The 22,142-nt window shown below is 53.8% G+C and overlaps 1 protein-coding gene across 14 annotated transcripts in view; it reads right to left on the minus strand.

Moving 5' to 3' along the window:
* The window catches only part of msi2b (musashi RNA-binding protein 2b), a 522,720-nt gene that overhangs the window by 165,338 nt on the left and 335,240 nt on the right, over positions 1 to 22,142 (minus strand). For all 14 annotated transcript variants that reach the window (XM_041197726.1, XM_041197725.1, XM_041197718.1 and 11 more), the window contains exon 8: positions 13,886 to 13,968. In XM_041197726.1, coding sequence (XP_041053660.1) covers positions 13,886 to 13,968 — 83 coding nt within the window. The remainder of the gene's footprint in view (positions 1 to 13,885; positions 13,969 to 22,142) is intronic.

A 22,142-nucleotide genomic window follows, 5' to 3' on the forward strand; every position in this document is an offset into this window, starting at 1 on the left:
CAGACTAGCCGAGATCCATGCAGGTAGGCCGTCACACCTGTTCAACTAAGGACCTCGTATTTAGAATCGTGCAGCACAGAAGGAGGCTATTTGACCCATTGTGTCTGTGCTGGCTCTTTGGAAGAAATCTCCCAATTAGTCCCATTCCCACTGCTCCTTTTCCCATAGCCCCGCAAATCTTTCCTTTTCAAGTCTTAATCCAAGTCCCTTTGAAAGACACGACTGGACGTGCCTCCACACCCTTTCAGGCAGCACATTCCAGATCACAACAACACACTGTGTAAAAAAAATTCTCACCTCCCCAATAGTTCCTTTGCCAATGCCTTTAAACCTGGCTACTGACACCACTCCACCCCTCGCCAACAGAAAGTTTCTCCTCACTGACCCTGTCAAAAGCCTCAAAGAGTGAAAAAAATAACACTATTAAATTTACCCTGAATCTGCCCTGCTCGGAACAGGACAATCCTAGCTTCTCTAGTCTCTTCGCAAAAGACTGCAAGTCCCTCATCCCTGGTCCCATTGTAGTGAATGTTGCGAGAGACGAGAGACAGGCACTCATGGCTTGGAGAAGGAACCCATAAAGCTCTCAGCAGAGAAACTGCGGGCCTTACTGCAACAAACAAAATGTGATCTTGAGGCGCTCATTAGCAAAATACACTGAGACCTGAAGAAACGTGTCTAGGGGGAGAAAATTTCTTCGCTCAAAGGGCTGTGAATTTTTGGAGTTCTTTACCCAAGAGGGAGATGGAAGCGCAGTCGTTGAGTCTAAACAAGACAGAGACCGATAGATTTGTGGACAATAAGGGAATCGAGGGATACGAGGGCAGGGCAGGGAAGTGGAGTTGAGGTCATAGGTCAGCCGTGATCGTACTGAATGGCACAGCAGGCTCAAGGTCTGAATGGCCTACTCCTGCTCCTATTTCCTATCCTTTTATGATGCCCCTGCTCATGAGCAGCTAGCATTGGAACAGAAAGAGGGGATGGGGGAATCTGCTGCCTTCCTGGAGGCAGACCTTAGCGCACAAAAACAGAGGGTCTCTGGGAGGCAGCATCCCCACTCCACAATCCGACTGTTGCTGCCTCAGGGTAAAGGGGAGAAGCTCACGGCCTCCAGTTATCCCTTTCCGGAGGAGAAACAACAGGAGGAGGGCACATTGGGGAAAATTAAACACTTCAGGGCAAATCCTACTTTAAAACGATTTCCCGGCCCAGGGAATAAAAGGGATCGTTTCCGTTATTGTCTTCTTCAGACACATTTCAATTTCCATTTTCAGTCTGTTGAAAGGTCACAGATGGAAAGCCCCAAACAGATCAGGGGAGAGTTGTTTAATTCCCATCATTTGATGCTGTTAGCAACCAGGTCCCTCACAACCTTTGTGCTGCAGAATTTACAAGCTAAATACGCAGGCTAGATTGTTGCAAACAGCGCTTGGAAGATTGCTTTGATCTTATCCACACTGAGAGCTCTATTACCAGATAGAATCCCAATAAGTAGGACAAGCATGCTCCTCTCATTATGTTTATACTTAACTGTGTATCTTCGTTGCTAAGTTACGATGACAAAGAACCTGGAATGTTTTAATTGCCTGTAATGCTGCAATTGGCTTTCCCATTACACTGAAGATGAAAGATGGGCTTGATGTAAGAAGCCAATTATTGCGATGGGAAGGATGGGTGGCGGGAGGTGGAGTGGGCAGGAGTTGCATGTCGGGGGGGCATTGCTGCCAGCAATTTTGACGGAATGGTCTTGTTGGGGGATGAAGGAAGCATGGTTGGTGCTGGGTCTTTGAGTGACTTCCCCATTCCCCAATCACACCCCACTTCAACGTTTGAGCGGCAGGTGGCAGTCCGGGCTGCCGCATCCTCCATGGCAACCCTTAGTGGTGACATGCCATTGGCTGGCGTCACAGGCCCCACAATGTGAGGCCAAGTCCCGACGGTTCTAAAGGAACACCTAAGGGTAGCTTCCACGGAATGCAGAACTCCTTAAGCAGAACTTGACCACTTTTGAGGGTGTGTAACAAGGAGTTGAGCACAGAGGTCATCCCCCCACCCCCACCCTCTTACCCCCCTTCCCAACAGGATTCTCCATCCATTCGAAGCCCACTTACCCCAAAGCCTGAAATTCCCCAGCGCTCCTGGCTCAGCAAGGATTCGTCTACCTTCTGGTGGTCTAGAGCAGTCTCGTCTACCTTCTGGTGGTCTAGAGCACTCAAAAAGGCCATGGCACAGTCATGAACTAACTGCCTGGTTTTCATCTACGGTGAAGGTATGGGACAGGCAAAGGGGTCCCTTTAAGAGGGCACCACCGCATTTTGTTTCTGTATTTTTAGTTAACACAGGACAAATAGGAAATTGGAATTGCTCTCAGAAAGCCGAGTCCATTTATTCAGTCGTTTCTTTACCCGTGTTGCTTCCCAGATTTTGCTCCCCATCTTCCTATCTCCCATTCCACAAGTAATATCCCAGCAAAGTAGCACTCCCCAAAATGTTGTCAAGAGGTGGAAAGGTCTGTGTGACACTCCTCAGATCAGCAACAGAGGCCTCAAGTATATTAAAACAACATTATCATTTCCAGATATGAACCTATGAGAAACAGCCAGATTAAAACTCACTGACGGCAGCTGTGTCTTAACATGTCATGTCAACAGTGAACATCTCTCAAGGAGCCAATGGGGATGGAGTTACCCAACCAGGAAACCCTTTCACTACTCCATTTAGGGGAGATAATGACCAATGACATCACATGGAGCAAGTGGTTGTTAGAAGCAAAGGAAAAAGTGGAAAGTAGTCAGTTGGTAGTATAGAACTTGAATATCACTGAAAAGTGAGACATGTCGCTAAAGCTTTGCACTTTACACTCATCAGGACAAATGCAAGAATACCAAATTTCAGAGGATTGCAACAGTTAAACTTGCCAACCAATCAGCTCCCTGTTCTCCTGGGGTATAAATTGTTGTGATTGCTTGAAATTTGACATTCTTGCATTTGTCCTGATGAGTGCAAGATGAAAAACTTCAGCGACATGTCTCTCTTTTCAGCAATACCCAAGTGGGAAAGAATGAGACAAGGAGGAGAAGACGGAGACATCTGTGATCGGAATAGAAAAGGGAGCTAGCTCCAACTCTAACTTAGTTGTTGGACATCGCAGGATAATGATGCTTTTCCCACTCAATAAGCCACCAGAAGATCTGCAATTCAGGTACAGCCTTTATACCTTTTCCATTATGAAGTCTGGCAGTGTTAGAGGAGGGCAATGAGTTTCAGTCTTTTAAAGCTCTCTTATAGATGTAAAGACATGCACACAGACCACCATCAAAAAATACATCTATTCAGCAGTCACAATGTTTGCATCTCCATTCATGGCTGTCACTGGGCTTATTAAGTAGATCGGCTCCAACTCACGATAGCCCTCAGTGTATCTGACATGATATACTTCAACACAGCACAATAAGCTATTGACACACCATATACAACAACAGCTGATACTGGGGACAGAAGCATTGGATAGAAGGACTGAATCTGTCCCTGTTACCTTCCATCAGTCGGTCAGAAGGAGATATTCACCCACCAGCCCCCGCCTGTCCGGTGGGGCTCTGTCCTCTCTGCACATGCATGTATAACCACACCCAGCCCTCCACACATACACATAACATGTATACGCACACCCAGCCCTCCACACTTACACATAACATGTATATGCACACCCAGCCCTCCACACGTACACGTAACATGTATACGAACACCCAGCCCTCCACACATACACATAACATGTATACGCACATCCAGCCCTCCACACGTACACATAACATGTATACGCAAACCCAGCCCTCCACACTTACACATAACATGTATACGCACACCCAGCCCTCCACACTTACAAATAACATGTATACGCACACCCAGCCCTCCACACTTACACATAACATGTATACGCACACCCAGCCCTCCACAATTACACATAACATGTATACGCACACCCAGCCCTCCACAATTACACATAACATGTATACGCACACCCAGCCCTCCACACTTACACATAACATGTATACGCACACCCAGCCCTCCACACGTACACATAACATGTATACGCACACCCAGCCCTCCACACGTACACATAACATGTATACGCACACCCAGCCCTCCACACGTACACATAACATGTATACGCACACCCAGCCCTCCACACGTACACATAACATGTATACGCACACCCAGCCCTCCACACGTACACAACATGTATACGCACACCCAGCCCTCCACACGTACACAACATGTATACGCACACCCAGCCCTCCACACGTACACATAGCACATATACGCACACCCAGCCCTCCACATGTACACATAACATGTATATGCACACCCAGCCCTCCACACGTACACATAACATGTATACGCACACCCAGCCCTCCACACGTACACATGTATACGCACACCCAGCCCTCCACACGTACACATGTATACGCACACCCAGCCCTCCACACGTACACATAGCACATATACGCACACCCAGCCCTCCACATGTACACATAACATGTATACGCACACCCAGCCCTCCACACGTACACATAGCACATATACGCACACCCAGCCCTCCACACGTACACATAGCACATATACGCACACCCAGCCCTCCACATGTACACATAACATGTATACGCACACCCAGCCCTCCACACGTACACATAGCACATATACGCACACCCAGCCCTCCACACGTACACATAGCATATATACGCACACCCAGCCCTCCACATGTACACATAACATGTATACGCACACCCAGCCCTCCACACATACACATAGCACATATACGCACACCCAGCCCTCCACACGTACACATAACATGTATACGCACACCCAGCCCTCCACATGTACACATAACATGTATACGCACACCCAGACCTCCACACTTACACATAACATGTATACGCACACCCAGCCCTCCACACGTACACATAACATGTATACGTACACCCAGCCCTCCACATGTACACGTAACATGTATACGCACACCCAGCCCTCCACACGTACACATAGCACATATACGCACACCCAGCCCTCCACACGTACACATAACATGTATACGCACACCCAGCCCTCCACATGTACACATAACTCCCTTCTCCCCCTGAATCAGACTCTTGCTTTGTGCTGCTTGTAGGGCCAACAACCTGACCCACTGACGATGGCTGAGGAACAGATGCCAAATGAAAGGACAGAAAGTGGGAGGGAGCGGGGGGTCAACAGAGAGCAGGAGGGGGAGGCGACAGAGAGCATGAGGGGGGCGACAGAGAGCAGGAGGGGGGGCGACAGAGAGCAGGAGGGGGGGGCGACAGAGAGCAGGAGGGGGGGCGACAGAGAGCAGGAGGGGGGCGACAGAGAGCAGGAGGGGGGCGACAGAGAGCAGGAGGGGGGGCGACAGAGAGCAGGAGGGGGGCGACAGAGAGCAGGAGGGGGGGCGACAGAGAGCAGGAGGGGGGCGACAGAGAGCAGGAGGGGGGGCGACAGAGAGCAGGAGGGGGGGGCGACAGAGAGCAGGAGGGGGGGCGACAGAGAGCAGGAGGGGGGGCGACAGAGAGCAGGAGGGGGGGCGACAGAGAGCAGGAGGGGGGGCGACAGAGAGCAGGAGGGGGGGCGACAGAGAGCAGGAGGGGGGGCGACAGAGAGCAGGAGGGGGGCGACAGAGAGCAGGAGGGGGGGCGACAGAGAGCAGGAGGGGGGCGACAGAGAGCAGGAGGGGGGCGACAGAGAGCAGGAGGGGGGCGACAGAGAGCAGGAGGGGGGCGACAGAGAGCAGGAGGGGGGCGACAGAGAGCAGGAGGGGGGCGACAGAGAGCAGGAGGGGGGCGACAGAGAGCAGGAGGGGGGCGACAGAGAGCAGGAGGGGGGCGACAGAGAGCAGGAGGGGGGCGACAGAGAGCAGGAGGGGGGCGACAGAGAGCAGGAGGGGGGCGACAGAGAGCAGGAGGGGGGCGACAGAGAGCAGGAGGGGGGCGACAGAGAGCAGGAGGGGGGCGACAGAGAGCAGGAGGGGGGCGACAGAGAGCAGGAGGGGGGCGACAGAGAGCAGGGAGGGGGGGGCGACAGAGAGCAGGAGGGGGGCGACAGAGAGCAGGAGGGGGGCGACAGAGAGCAGGAGGGGGGCGACAGAGAGCAGGAGGGGGGGCGACAGAGAGCAGGAGGGGGGCGACAGAGAGCAGGAGGGGGGCGACAGAGAGCAGGAGGGGGGCGACAGAGAGCAGGAGGGGGGCGACAGAGAGCAGGAGGGGGGCGACAGAGAGCAGGAGGGGGGCGACAGAGAGCAGGAGGGGGGCGACAGAGAGCAGGAGGGGGGCGACAGAGAGCAGGAGGGGGGCGACAGAGAGCAGGAGGGGGGGCGACAGAGAGCAGGAGGGGGGCGACAGAGAGCAGGAGGGGGGCGACAGAGAGCAGGAGGGGGGCGACAGAGAGCAGGAGGGGGGCGACAGAGAGCAGGAGGGGGGCGACAGAGAGCAGGAGGGGGCGACAGAGAGCAGGAGGGGGGCGACAGAGAGCAGGAGGGGGGCGACAGAGAGCAGGAGGGGGGCGACAGAGAGCAGGAGGGGGGCGACAGAGAGCAGGAGGGGGGCGACAGAGAGCAGGAGGGGGGCGACAGAGAGCAGGAGGGGGGCGACAGAGAGCAGGAGGGGGGCGACAGAGAGCAGGAGGGGGGCGACAGAGAGCAGGAGGGGGGCGACAGAGAGCAGGAGGGGGGGCGACAGAGAGCAGGAGGGGGGCGACAGAGAGCAGGAGGGGGGCGACAGAGAGCAGGAGGGGGGCGACAGAGAGCAGGAGGGGGGCGACAGAGAGCAGGAGGGGGGCGACAGAGAGCAGGAGGGGGGCGACAGAGAGCAGGAGGGGGGCGACAGAGAGCAGGAGGGGGGCGACAGAGAGCAGGAGGGGGGCGACAGAGAGCAGGAGGGGGGCGACAGAGAGCAGGAGGGGGGCGACAGAGAGCAGGAGGGGGGCGACAGAGAGCAGGAGGGGGGCGACAGAGAGCAGGAGGGGGGCGACAGAGAGCAGGAGGGGGGCGACAGAGAGCAGGAGGGGGGCGACAGAGAGCAGGAGGGGGGCGACAGAGAGCAGGAGGGGGGCGACAGAGAGCAGGAGGGGGGCGACAGAGAGCAGGAGGGGGGCGACAGAGAGCAGGAGGGGGGCGACAGAGAGCAGGAGGGGGGCGACAGAGAGCAGGAGGGGGGCGACAGAGAGCAGGAGGGGGGCGACAGAGAGCAGGAGGGGGGCGACAGAGAGCAGGAGGGGGGCGACAGAGAGCAGGAGGGGGGCGACAGAGAGCAGGAGGGGGGCGACAGAGAGCAGGAGGGGGGCGACAGAGAGCAGGAGGGGGGCGACAGAGAGCAGGAGGGGGGCGACAGAGAGCAGGAGGGGGGCGACAGAGAGCAGGAGGGGGGCGACAGAGAGCAGGAGGGGGGGCGACAGAGAGCAGGAGGGGGGCGACAGAGAGCAGGAGGGGGGCGACAGAGAGCAGGAGGGGGGCGACAGAGAGCAGGAGGGGGGCGACAGAGAGCAGGAGGGGGGCGACAGAGAGCAGGAGGGGGGCGACAGAGAGCAGGAGGGGGGCGACAGAGAGCAGGAGGGGGGCGACAGAGAGCAGGAGGGGGGCGACAGAGAGCAGGAGGGGGGCGACAGAGAGCAGGAGGGGGGCGACAGAGAGCAGGAGGGGGGCGACAGAGAGCAGGAGGGGGGCGACAGAGAGCAGGAGGGGGGCGACAGAGAGCAGGAGGGGGGCGACAGAGAGCAGGAGGGGGGCGACAGAGAGCAGGAGGGGGGCGACAGAGAGCAGGAGGGGGGCGACAGAGAGCAGGAGGGGGGCGACAGAGAGCAGGAGGGGGGCGACAGAGAGCAGGAGGGGGGCGACAGAGAGCAGGAGGGGGGCGACAGAGAGCAGGAGGGGGGCGACAGAGAGCAGGAGGGGGGCGACAGAGAGCAGGAGGGGGGCGACAGAGAGCAGGAGGGGGGCGACAGAGAGCAGGAGGGGGGCGACAGAGAGCAGGAGGGGGGCGACAGAGAGCAGGAGGGGGGGCGACAGAGAGCAGGAGGGGGGCGACAGAGAGCAGGAGGGGGGCGACAGAGAGCAGGAGGGGGGCGACAGAGAGCAGGAGGGGGGCGACAGAGAGCAGGAGGGGGGCGACAGAGAGCAGGAGGGGGGCGACAGAGAGCAGGAGGGGGGCGACAGAGAGCAGGAGGGGGGCGACAGAGAGCAGGAGGGGGGCGACAGAGAGCAGGAGGGGGGCGACAGAGAGCAGGAGGGGGGCGACAGAGAGCAGGAGGGGGGCGACAGAGAGCAGGAGGGGGGCGACAGAGAGCAGGAGGGGGGCGACAGAGAGCAGGAGGGGGGCGACAGAGAGCAGGAGGGGGGCGACAGAGAGCAGGAGGGGGGCGACAGAGAGCAGGAGGGGGGCGACAGAGAGCAGGAGGGGGGCGACAGAGAGCAGGAGGGGGGCGACAGAGAGCAGGAGGGGGGCGACAGAGAGCAGGAGGGGGGCGACAGAGAGCAGGAGGGGGGCGACAGAGAGCAGGAGGGGGGCGACAGAGAGCAGGAGGGGGGCGACAGAGAGCAGGAGGGGGGCGACAGAGAGCAGGAGGGGGGCGACAGAGAGCAGGAGGGGGGCGACAGAGAGCAGGAGGGGGGCGACAGAGAGCAGGAGGGGGGCGACAGAGAGCAGGAGGGGGGCGACAGAGAGCAGGAGGGGGGCGACAGAGAGCAGGAGGGGGGCGACAGAGAGCAGGAGGGGGGCGACAGAGAGCAGGAGGGGGGCGACAGAGAGCAGGAGGGGGGCGACAGAGAGCAGGAGGGGGGCGACAGAGAGCAGGAGGGGGGGCGACAGAGAGCAGGAGGGGGGCGACAGAGAGCAGGAGGGGGGCGACAGAGAGCAGGAGGGGGGCGACAGAGAGCAGGAGGGGGGCGACAGAGAGCAGGAGGGGGGCGACAGAGAGCAGGAGGGGGGCGACAGAGAGCAGGAGGGGGGCGACAGAGAGCAGGAGGGGGGCGACAGAGAGCAGGAGGGGGGCGACAGAGAGCAGGAGGGGGGCGACAGAGAGCAGGAGGGGGGGCGACAGAGAGCAGGAGGGGGGCGACAGAGAGCAGGAGGGGGGCGACAGAGAGCAGGAGGGGGGCGACAGAGAGCAGGAGGGGGGGCGACAGAGAGCAGGAGGGGGGCGACAGAGAGCAGGAGGGGGGCGACAGAGAGCAGGAGGGGGGCGACAGAGAGCAGGAGGGGGGCGACAGAGAGCAGGAGGGGGGCGACAGAGAGCAGGAGGGGGGCGACAGAGAGCAGGAGGGGGGCGACAGAGAGCAGGAGGGGGGCGACAGAGAGCAGGAGGGGGGCGACAGAGAGCAGGAGGGGGGGCGACAGAGAGCAGGAGGGGGGCGACAGAGAGCAGGAGGGGGGCGACAGAGAGCAGGAGGGGGGCGACAGAGAGCAGGAGGGGGGCGACAGAGAGCAGGAGGGGGGCGACAGAGAGCAGGAGGGGGGCGACAGAGAGCAGGAGGGGGGCGACAGAGAGCAGGAGGGGGGCGACAGAGAGCAGGAGGGGGGCGACAGAGAGCAGGAGGGGGGCGACAGAGAGCAGGAGGGGGGCGACAGAGAGCAGGAGGGGGGCGACAGAGAGCAGGAGGGGGGCGACAGAGAGCAGGAGGGGGGCGACAGAGAGCAGGAGGGGGGCGACAGAGAGCAGGAGGGGGGCGACAGAGAGCAGGAGGGGGGCGACAGAGAGCAGGAGGGGGGCGACAGAGAGCAGGAGGGGGGCGACAGAGAGCAGGAGGGGGGCGACAGAGAGCAGGAGGGGGGCGACAGAGAGCAGGAGGGGGGGCGACAGAGAGCAGGAGGGGGGCGACAGAGAGCAGGAGGGGGGCGACAGAGAGCAGGAGGGGGGCGACAGAGAGCAGGAGGGGGGCGACAGAGAGCAGGAGGGGGGCGACAGAGAGCAGGAGGGGGGCGACAGAGAGCAGGAGGGGGGCGACAGAGAGCAGGAGGGGGGCGACAGAGAGCAGGAGGGGGGCGACAGAGAGCAGGAGGGGGGCGACAGAGAGCAGGAGGGGGGCGACAGAGAGCAGGAGGGGGGCGACAGAGAGCAGGAGGGGGGCGACAGAGAGCAGGAGGGGGGCGACAGAGAGCAGGAGGGGGGCGACAGAGAGCAGGAGGGGGGCGACAGAGAGCAGGAGGGGGGCGACAGAGAGCAGGAGGGGGGCGACAGAGAGCAGGAGGGGGGCGACAGAGAGCAGGAGGGGGGCGACAGAGAGCAGGAGGGGGGCGACAGAGAGCAGGAGGGGGGCGACAGAGAGCAGGAGGGGGGCGACAGAGAGCAGGAGGGGGGCGACAGAGAGCAGGAGGGGGGCGACAGAGAGCAGGAGGGGGGCGACAGAGAGCAGGAGGGGGGCGACAGAGAGCAGGAGGGGGGCGACAGAGAGCAGGAGGGGGGCGACAGAGAGCAGGAGGGGGGCGACAGAGAGCAGGAGGGGGGCGACAGAGAGCAGGAGGGGGGCGACAGAGAGCAGGAGGGGAGCGACAGAGAGCAGGAGGGGGGCGACAGAGAGCAGGAGGGGGGCGACAGAGAGCAGGAGGGGGGCGACAGAGAGCAGGAGGGGGGGGCGACAGAGAGCAGGAGGGGGGCGACAGAGAGCGGGGGGGGGCGACAGAGAGCGGGGGGGCGGCGACAGAGAGCAGGGAAGGATGACAGAGAGCAGGAGGGGGCGACAGAGAGGGAGAAAGTGGGGTTATAATATTTAATATGCTTCAGAAAACTGTCCATCAAAACGGCACTTGGGGTTTGAGAAGGACGTAATGTAGACTCGGAGGATTGCTGTGTGTGTTTATTTTCCCCTGGCTACAGGCTGCACTGTGCTAGTATTTACTCTGCGGCTTTTACGCTCTGGCCTGGAAAGCCTCTCTGAATCACACAACATATCAAACACATAATAACGAGTTTCCAAGTGTGTGGCTGAGGGGCTAATATAGAAGGTACCTGCTGCATTCACAGTTGCTTTAGCCTCACGAGCTATGTTCAGCAGGGAGCCCCAAATTGGACAATTTCTAATTGCCTCATTGAATCCTACTTTTAGCTTGCAACTAACAAAAAAAAATCATGTCAAACGATGTCCTTTTAAAAAAAAACATATGGTCACATCCCTTCCAAGTAACGCTGAAAAGATTTAGCTGCTATTTTTATTATCCATGGCACACAGCAGAGGTCACAGGCTTGGCTAAGACTGAGCCCAGGAGCAGCCATATTATCAGCAGGCCTTGGTACATCCTCCGCTGAAGCAATGCATCAGCTCACTGTCACTTACAGCCTTGCCTCCCTCCCGTAGCCTTCGTTCTTAGTTGGGTGGGGGGGGGGGGGGGGGGGGGGCGTTGGGTGGGTAGGGGGTTGGGGGGGGGGGGGGGGTATCAGAGTTGAGTAGGAGGGTACAGTGCGTGCCAGTAGAACCTCGAGATAGAGGAGTCAGCTCCCCCCGCCCCCCCATCGGGGTACAACACAGAGCATGCACAAATTTAGACCGAAGCAAAGTTCCCGTCAATCAATTTACTGACAAAAAGAGGTTATTTTTTTTGTAAACATTCCAATTTTAAAAAAGGGGATTAGGCACTGACAGGGAGGTGCCACCTGATTTGCCTTTGAAGGTATCTCTTCCTCTGCCTCAAGCTAGCTTCAAATCCCAAATATTTCAAAATCTGTTAATAGAGGCAGGGATGAAGGTGGGATTCACAGGTCATGTAAAACCGAGAGTCTGGAGGCAGAATGTTTTGTGTCTGAAGGAGGTGGAGATGTTTTGAAAGCATCCAGGCTGTCTCTTGGTGTTTTGAGTGCAATCTGCCCACAACAAGGCGTTCGTTTCCAAAAGAAACAAATTTGATGAGCTGTTGGCTGATTTTCTGGTAGGAGGCTGCTGGAGACGCGGAGAGCGTTGCTTGGGGAGGTGTGGACTCACGGATCCCCATTCCGTCTCCTGGTCCGTTCTCTCGCTAAGCACCGCTCCTCAGCGACTCAGAGAGAGGACACCCCCAACGTTCGGTTCGGGCGTGGACCCTGAACCCGTTGGCCTAGAAGCTAAGCCAGAACAGAAAGGTCAGAGGCACACCCTCAGCCCCCACTTTCCACACCTACCCTCGCCACCACTAGGCTCCAGGAGCACAGGCCAAAGCGTTGTTGCGGGCCAGCAACTCAAACTTAAATAAAATAATGATTTGCTGCAGTCATTGCCCAGCAATGTCGGTGCGGCTAGATCAAATAAGCGACTGCTGCTCTGTTCCTGGGGAAATAACCTGGAGGGAGCTGTGTTCAATAAAGAATGACATTCATTTATATAGCACTTTTCCCAACCTCAGGACCTTCCCAAAGGACTTTACGGCCAATGAAGCACTTTTGAGTTGTGGTCACGATGGTGACGTGGGAAACCTGACAGTCAGTCTGTGCACAGCAAGACCTCGCAATGTGATGAAGGCCAGGTCATCTTTTTTCAGTGATGTTGGTCAGGATGCCGGGGCTGTCTCAACTGCTCTCCTTCAAAATCGTCTCATGCGGTCATTCACACCCACCTAAGAGGACAGATGGGGCCTGGGGTTTAACATCTCAACGGAAGGATGGCACCTCCGACAGTGCAGCACTCCCTCAGGGCTCCGTTGGGAGCCTGGGCCCTAATGTGACGCGCTCAAGTCTCAACGGGAGAAACGAGCCGAGGACAGGGCTCGAAATCCAGCTCGCCCAGAGAAATAGGCGAATGTGCCAACTCACTGAACACTGTGCCTTACTGGGCTCTCCGTCTCTCCCAACTTTACACTCCAGTGTGGGTTGAATGCAGAGAGCCGACATTCTTTCCTGGCACCTTCAGAAACTCTGTGACTTTCAGACTCTCCCAGCTTCAGAAAAACAGCCCCGCTGCACAGCCGGGACTACCAATCCAGCACCCAATTTGTGCCATAATCAGGGCAGCTCTGCTCCATGAACCTGGCTGGCAGCCTTTCTCTGCACCTCATCAGGTTTCTTCAAGAAGTCACATTTTGTCACAAAATTATAGAAAGTAAATCGTGGGAGTAAATCGGGTGGAACACCATTTAAAAGGATCACACACTGATTTAAATGGAAAATGCAGGGATCTGAGCAGACATTTACACGCTGCTGGAAAATGTTTCCTGAACACAGCAACCCTTTTTGAGTTCAACAATCCCTTCCTTGGCCTGAATTTCAAACACTTCTTGTGACTAAACGCAGTTGATTTTCTTTCATTTTCTAACCCATTAATTCTTTGCTAAGTAACAACAACTTCAAAGCCATGCAACACAAGATAAAACCCTTCACTGCTCCTTCCCCCTCCTGCCCATGTGTAAGAGTGTGTGTGTGTGTGTGTGTGTGTGTGTGTGTGTGTGTATATGTGTGCATATATTTTTGTCTGTGTGGCACAGAGCAACTATAGCATTCACCAAACCCGTTCCCTAGATGTTTCTGTGTAATGCCACACGACAGTTATCTACATTTTTATTCCATGAACAAAATTGAACAGAATCTGTGTGAACAGGAGGGTTTTCAAAATGTCCGTTGGGGGTGGGGGGATGTGTTTAACACCTTTCTTTTAATTCGTTTATGGGATGTGGGCTTCGCTGGCTGGGCCAGCATTTACTGCCCATCCCTAGTTGCCCTTGAGAAGGTGGTGGTGAGCTGCCTTCTTGAACCGCTGCAGTCCATGTGGTGTAGGTACACCCACAGTGCTGTTAGGGAGGGAGTTCCAGGATTTTGACCCAGTGACAGTGAAGGAACGGCCGATATATTTCCAACACCCTGTGACGGAACGTTCCTTCAAACTCAGCCAGGACATTCTCTCTCAAACTCAGTCACGGTCGCTTACCATTTTATTATTGATTTCGTGGAAATGGATTTCACAGACTTTCTCAACAACTTCTTCACTTTCAAAAGTTACAAAGCCAAATCCTGAAAGAGAAGCAGAAAAGGAAAGGAATGTTAGCTGCTGCCACTTAATGACGGCCACCCAGGTTGCTGACCCCCTCTATTAGGGACCAAGGATCAGACACATCGTAAGGTATCTACACCCAGCCATTAAACTTCATTCACTCAAGCACTAATTAGTCTCCCAAGGACTATTAACATGTAACAAATGCCAGGAATGCACAAACAGCAGGCAGGAACTGTCACTGTGTGTCCGTGAGGCTCTCTGAGTGAAATAATTGGTTTGTCCATCTTTCTTTTGTTCTACCCTCTTCTGCGTTCCCACAGAATCAGCTCACAGACATGACTGCGTATAGTGACGTCACAATTCTCCACCAGGATGAAGATGGTTGGTTATTACCCCGCCCCACCACCATCACCCCCACCATCAGTCACTCCTGGAGGCCACACACTATTGTAAGTGACTGGATCGTGGAGACTCTTTTAAATAGATTCTGTAGACTGCTGCATTGTGCTGCTTAAATAGACTGCTGGGTTTGCTATATAATTCACTGCTTCCTGTAAGTCCAGCCCGAAGTCCGCCTCCGTCAAATTCATTCTCGGCTACAGTGGTGTCAATAAACACTCTACTCAGGCACTTGCAGGTGAGGGGGGCAAGGGGAGGAGGGTATATTTCTTACCAATGGCCCCACCAGCAGTGCAGCTGTATAACCATCAGCACAGATGTGCTCCTGAAAAATATTGGACTGGTGAAGTGAGCTTAAATTACCTTCCCTCTACATGAAGGTTCTTTTTAAATAGACTCTGTAGACTGGTTGCTGCAATAGCTGCTTAAACAGACACTGTTTGCTGAGTAAATAGACTTTAAAAGACAAACTCATTGCAGTGAAGCCTCCCTCTGAGGCTGACCCTGCTCTTGGTAACAGCTGCTGGGGTAAGAAAGCTGGATCTCCGACAGGACTGTGTCCAAAGTATGGTTACTATGCATATATTTCTTCACTTGCTGTCTTGTTCTACTTAAATTCCATGGACCTGGAGGCTTGGAAAGAACTGTTCTTATCTCCTGCTTTGGTGCATACACCCTAAACCAGCAACCTTGGGATAAACATGAATTATTAGGGACACAAACTTCGCAAGTTCCTTTGTGAGGCTCTGTGATGTTCACATATACAAAGGCAAGAAGCCTGAATGTTCCTACTACAGATTGAGGTATCAGGCCGCCACTCCCTTGCGTTCATGAGAAAAGAACTTGCATTTCCATAGAACCTTCCAGAAGCTCAGGACGTCCCAAAGCACTTTCCACCAACAATGAATGAAGTACTATTGAAGTGTACAGTAGTGATCATTTTAATGCAAGAACATTGGGACAAAGGTCGGGTTTGAAAAAAGTACAAATGGGTCAGCTTCCAGAGTCCAGCAAACATCCTCCCCCAAATCAAATTAATAAGGGAGCCAAAGTGACCTGCCTGACCATGAGAGCTCAGTATCCATCAATGTTTAAATCTCACAACCAAGGAACTGTCCACAGTGATGACCCTTTTCACAAAAACATATACTCAGCACCCCCCAGCCCCCCACTGCCTCCCCACCTTCGCTGAAACACTTTAGGAAAAATTCTACCAATAGAAAATGTAAACAGAACATTAAACCCAGGGCCAGCTAATACCTTGCGCCCCTGCAATAATGAAAGGAAGTTAGGGAGAGTCCCTAACACGGTACCTTTGTACTGTGCTGGAGCACTCCATCTGCATCGGGGGTTATTCCCTTTTGCTTTTCTCATGGGATAGGAAATTAGTTCCCCACTCTTATTGTGGGACAATGGCATAGGCTAAACTCCCACATCGGGACACAACACAATCTAAACCTTCCTTCCAAGTCACAAGAGCTCACTTACAAGCCCATCTTGAAAACTTGGCTCCAAATTCTATAATCCTTTGAAGATATTAACCCCAGAACAGCACTATGCTTCATGAGCAGAGACACCGCAGTGCCTGGCTACCGCTATCTCCAACAGGTCACGGAAGTCCACACTCAGCCACTTTTTCTGACCACTGCTGAATGAAGTTGAGTGATGAGTGTGGCTCAAGGGCTACTGCAAAGCTACCTGGCACCTGAACGTAACTGCCTGTAGCTTTGGTTTCCATTAATGTGTGCTGTGAAGCAAGCACTTATAGATCACTCCTCAGAATAAAGCACTTTACAAATAGTTGCAGGGATGATGGGCAGTGGGCCGGGAAGGGAGAGATTGGGAAAGGTGTCCAAAGACGTGGTCAGGAAGGTGGGGCTTTGGAGGACGTTTTTGAAGGTGGAGAGATAGACAGAGATCGCGAGATGGAGAGATTTAGGGAGGGAGCTGCAGAGTCAAAGGGAACCAAAGGTGAAGGGGTTGTTGGGTGGGGTGGAATACACAGAAAGGGAGAGTCAGGGGAACAGAAGGCTGGGCGGAGATGTAGGGATCGAGGAGGTTGTAGAGATTGCCAGCAATAAGGCCCTGGAAGAATAAATATCTTAAGCAGTGAGAATGGGAGTGATTGGTCAGTGTTGAGATGTCGTGCACGATAGGATACAGCAGAAATTTTAGACCAATTGGATTTTATAGAGGGAGACCAGCAACAACAATCTGCATCCATACAGCACACTTAACAACCTTCACAAGAATGACGAACAAAATTTGGCACAGATCCACATAAGGAGATAATAGAACAGGTGACCAAAAGTCTCATTAAGAGATAGCTTTTAAGAAGCGTCATAAAGATGGAGATGGAGGTGCAGAGGTATAAAGAGGGAATTCCAGAGCCTAGGGCCTTGGTAGCTGAAGGCATGGCCAGCAACGGTGGAGCGAGTAAAATTGGCCTTGATCAAAAGGTCAGAATTGACCAAGTACAGAGATCTTGGAGGGTTAAAAGCAAAATACTGCAGATGCTGGAAATCTGAAACAAAAACAGAAAATGCTGGAAAAACTCAGCAGGTCTACCAGCATCTGTAGAGAGAAAAACAGAGTTAATGTTTTGAGTCTGTACGGCTCTGAAGAAGAGTCGAAATGTTAACCCTGTTTTTCTCTCCACCGATCCTGTTAGACCGGCTGAGTTTTTCCAGCATTTTCTGATCTTGGAGGGTTGTTGAGTTGGAGGGGATTAGAGAGCTAGGGAGGGCGGTACAAAGACATGGAAAGATTTGAAACAAGGATACGACTTTTTTAAATTAAGGTCATGTAGGACCAGGAGCCAATGGAGGTGAACAAGCACCAGGAGCAATTAGTGAACAGGACTTGGTACGAGTTAGAGACAGGATGAGTTGAAGTTTACGGAGGGAGGGTGACAGGGTGCCAACCAGGAAAGCGTTAAAGAACACTCAAGTCTGGAAGCAACGGGCATGAAGTCACATTCAGCAGAATAATTCCCCCAACCCTGTAAATCAGAGGCTCCTTCAACACTTGGAGAAGAGATTTGACAGAGGTGTTCAAAATCATGAGGGGGGTGTGGTCAGAGTAGATCGGGAGAAATTGTTCCCATTGCTGGAAAGATCGAGAACCAAAGGCCAAAGAATTAAGGGATTTGGCAAAAGAAGCAACAGTAACATGAGGAAAAGCTTTTTTAAAAAGTGAGGGGTTAGGATCCAGAATGCTCTGTCTGAGAGTGTGGTGGAGGCAGGTTCAATCGAAGCTTTCAAAAGGGAATTGGATAAGTATCTGAAAAGGGAGGATGCGCTGGGCTACCGGGAGGTGGCTGGGGAGTGGCAATAGGTGAATTGCTCCTTCAGAGAGCCGGTGCAAACACGATGGGCTGAATGGCCTCATTTGTGTAACAATTCTGTGATATAGGCATTGCAATGGAAATTCCACTAACTCAGGAAAAAAAAAGTCTATTCCCACTACCATTTTGTGCTGTGCTCAATAGACGCCCAATGGTAGCAATTTCTACATCACCACGTCATAATTACATTCCTATCTCCCCTCCCCTTGTGGGAACAAAGTGGGTTAACTCTAGTTTATTTAGACTATTTTAGCGCCACCTCAGTAAAATGTTTATTTTAAATGGGTTAACAGCCAAGTCAAAACAGAGCAGAAGGGAATTTGATGAGAGTGCATTAGCCAGCCGGGCTAAAAATAGCAAACAGGAAATTAAGCCCACATCTTGGAGCTTTCATTGGGACCAAAGGCCTGGGCACGCTGGAAATGGGGGTGTGGTCCCTTTAAAATATGGCTGGGATTGTCCTGACAGGTTCGCCATGTTTGGGGGGGGGGGGGGCGGCGGTGGGGGAGGAGACGGGACGTCTTTTGGCAGCCACTGCGCTGCCAAACAGAGACCCCAGTGAAGATTGCTCCAGGCTTCCAATAATGCCGGGCGGGAGTGTACATTCTCAGCTCTGATGCATCACCAAGCTCTGCAACGAGGCTTCACTAAGTGCTCAGCAGACAAGCTAAACATAGCATTTTTACACAACATTTCCCGCGTGCTGCATAATTACATTTAATTATAACTGCACACACTTAGGGCGCGTTACAGCTTCTGAAAGACAGAATGGAGATTAACCTCTTAGGTTATGTTTTTAAGCATGTTTTTTATCAACAGAGCATTATTGGAAATTAATCTGCTTTTCGCAGGCCGTAAGTGTGCCCGCATTCTCCCGGGCCTCAAAACCACGTTCTCCAACGGCTGACTGGGTCAAATTTCAGAAGCTGGCACGGAATAGGGCTCTCGCTGCACTTGCTGTACCCACCTGGGAAACAGGTGCAACAAAGCCCAGTTTCCAGGGCCAAGGTCACCTGGAGAAAAACGCCCTGGCTGAAATTGGGCCGGACCAGCAGTTTTTCCAGCAGCTACCTAAAACAGATGTTAGGCCCCTTGCGTGGGTGATGCCTCTACGGCCCAATAGGCTGACATCAGCTCCAGGCTGGTGAGTGAAGAGTGCTCACTGACTGGAGGCACACAAGGAACCATAGGAAAGAGTTGGCCCCGTCAGGGGAAGAGGAAAGAAAATTGGAGTAAAATAAATTGAGGGGCAAACAAATTTCTCGGCGGAAGTCCTGCTGGGTTCTTTGTGGAAAGAACGTGCAGTGTGTGTGTGTGTGTGTGTGTGTCCTTGCACACCTCAATTCCAAGGCATGAGAAAACTTGCATTGACCTAGCGTCTTTCATGTCCTTTGGACAGCCCAGAGCACACTGCAGCTAATGCATGACCTTTGAAGTACACCCTCAGTTATTTTGTCAGCAAACGTTGCAACCAAGTTGTGCACAGCAAGGTTCCACAATCAGCAATCGGGTAAACGACCCATTAATCTCTCTCTGGTGGTGCGGGCTGAAGGAGGAGAGTCGGCCAAAACACTTGAAGAACGCCCAGCTCTTCACTGAATAACGCCACACGGTTAACTTTCATCTGAGCAAGAGAGCTGAAAGTCTCATGGCTCCTCAGACAGTGCAGCACTCCCTCAGTACTGCACTTAAAAGTCAGCTTATGTTTAAGCGCTCAGCTCCAACCTAAACTGGGGTCTGAACCCACAGCCTCAAGGGGGCAGAGTCCTATGAGATATGTTTGTAGTTGCCATGTAGCACAATTTCAAATAAAAGCCACTTTGAAGACTTTTGACTAATCACCAATCCCACCTTGTTAACTCTCCCGCCTCCACCTCCCTCATGTCTTCCAACTACACAATGGGCAAAAAATCCAGGGGGTTTCTGATCACATCCCCAACTGGATTCCTTGGGCCTTCACTTCCTGCCTGAATGGATTCCTCTGCCTTATCCCTGGACGTCCCATTGTGAAAAAGCCCCATAAAAAGCAGGGGGGCGGCTTTGGACTCTGACCTCACTCACAGCAGTTCCTGCCCCTGAGTGCTGACACATGCAGCAGAACCTTTGGGCTAGCTCAGTTCTCAGCAGCACTACGCAGCTGGCCTGTCAGTCACTGTTACTTATAGTCAGGTCAGACTGGGCCAGAACCACTCACATGGCGGGCCTGTTACTGGCTAAGAATTAACGAAACCCTCTCACATTGCCCATCCCCTTTCATTACCAACTGCGAGCTTTCACTTTTAATGAGCGCCAAATAAAACGGTTTTCCAAACACAAGTTAAATCAAACTACAACGAAGCTCGGTTCCAAAACCCCACTGCCCATATTCCCGCTCGCGCCAAATGCCGTACCCACAATCCCCGTGTTCGCTGGCCTAAATCGACCACTGGTCTGCCGATGCCTCAGTTTTAAAATTCTCCTCCTCATCTCTCCACGGCCTCAACCCCTTCCTATCTCTGAAATCTGCACCAGCTCCACAACCCTTTGAAATCTCTGCATTCGTCCAATTCTGGCCTCAAGTGCATCCCCCATTTTAACTGGTCCACCACTGGGGGCTGTGTCCTCAGCTGCCAAGACCCTCTGGAATTCCCTCTCTAAATCTCTCCGCCTCTCTTTTAAGACGTTCCTTAAAACTCACCTCTTTGATAAAACTTTAGGTCACCTGTCCTAATAATCTCTTAAGGGGTTAGGGTGTCAGATTCTTTTCGATAATGCTTCTGTGGAGTATCTTGGGACATCTTGCTACGTTAAAGGCACTATAGAGATGCAAGTTGTTGTTGTTAAGATACACATTGACTCCGCTGCACTTGAGGGCAACTACAATAAGCAGAATGATTCGTCTTTCCGGGTGAATAAAGGATTGACTAAGCCCGATGACACATCAGATGAGCTTTTGTGTCTCAGCACTGCCCTTGGAAGAGAGGCGGAGAATCCTCAAACTCCAGCCACAGACCTACCAACTCACTCATGATTCATACTCACACTGCTGACCAATCCCTCACGTTGTGTTTCCATCAGGCCAGTTAAAAGGAATAATAAAAAAAACAAATTGCATTTCTGTAGTGGTGGCTGGCGTAGTAGCATTGTCACCAGACTGCTAATCCAGAAACTCAGGGGACCCGGGTTCAAATCCCACCAAGGTAGATAGTGTAATTTGAGTCCAATTTAAAATAAAAAATAAATCTGGAATTAAGTAAAACCATGAAACCATTTCCGACTGTCTTAAAAGCCCATCTGGTTCACTAATGTCCATTAGGGAAGGAAATCTGCTGTCCTTACCTGGTCTGGCCTATACCTGACTCTTAAGTGCCCTTGGAACAAGGGCAATTAGAGGTGGGCAATAAAGGCTGGCTTGGGCAACGATGCCCACATCCTGTGAATGAATTTTTTTTAAAAAAATGTCCCATGGCACTTTACAGCCAGTGAAGCATTTTTTTTGAAGTGCAGTTGTTGTTTTAACGTAGGGTGCAGGGATCAATGGATCAACAGCCCGGCTGATCGCCACGAGCGATTGATCGGGTGATTAGAAGGCAGCAGTGCAGCAGTGCCCATCCACCCTACCCCCCGTCCCCAAACTATATCCTCACCACGCACCGCCCCCCTCACCCCCACATGGTGTCCACAGTCAAACCCACATCTACCCTCCTGCACAGCTCGCACGGAACAGCCACTTAAATAATGAGCTGCCTTCCTACTCTCCTCCCCACTGAACTGGTGAGCTACGAAATAAAATGCTATTCCCTTCCAGTTGTGGCTCTCAACCCATCACCAGCAGCCTGAGTGGGACGCTGGTGAATGTTAAGAAACCAAGGCTGCTCAACAATGCAGACAGTGAATCGCTCCACCAGGAGTCTTTACGATCAGCCAATTCAGAGGATTGAACGGGCCATTGGCAGGATCACTCCCCATTCATGCACTAGCTGCAGCAGGTTAACCACACTATCACTGACACCGGGTGGCGGGGGGGTTATGAAATTCACTATTTTTAGGCAAAGTGGCAAACAAGCCCCCCGCCACACACCCCCCACCCCCACCCCAGCACATTGCCTGGTGGGCCCATCATCGAGACAGGGAAACACATGGACACAGGGTATGGATGAAGGGAGAGGAGCAGAGAAAGAAGGGAGGAAAGGATAGGGGGAGCAAAGAAGGGGTAGAGGAAAAGTGAGGGCGAGCGAGAGGATGGGGAAGGGAGGGAGAATAGTGAGTGGGGGGGAGGAGGGAAGAGTGAAAGGGGAGGAGGGAAAAGTGGGGGGGAAGAGGGAAGAGTGGGGAGGGAGGAGGGAAGAGTGGGGAGGGGGGAGGGAGGAGGGAAGAGTGGGGGGAGGAGGGAAAAGTGGGGGGAGGAGGGAAAAGTGGGGGGGAGGAGGGAAAAGTGGGGGAGAGGAGGGAAAAGTGGGGGAGAGG

Source organism: Carcharodon carcharias, chromosome 10, assembly GCF_017639515.1.
Source record: "Carcharodon carcharias isolate sCarCar2 chromosome 10, sCarCar2.pri, whole genome shotgun sequence".
Lineage (NCBI taxonomy): Eukaryota > Metazoa > Chordata > Chondrichthyes > Lamniformes > Lamnidae > Carcharodon > Carcharodon carcharias.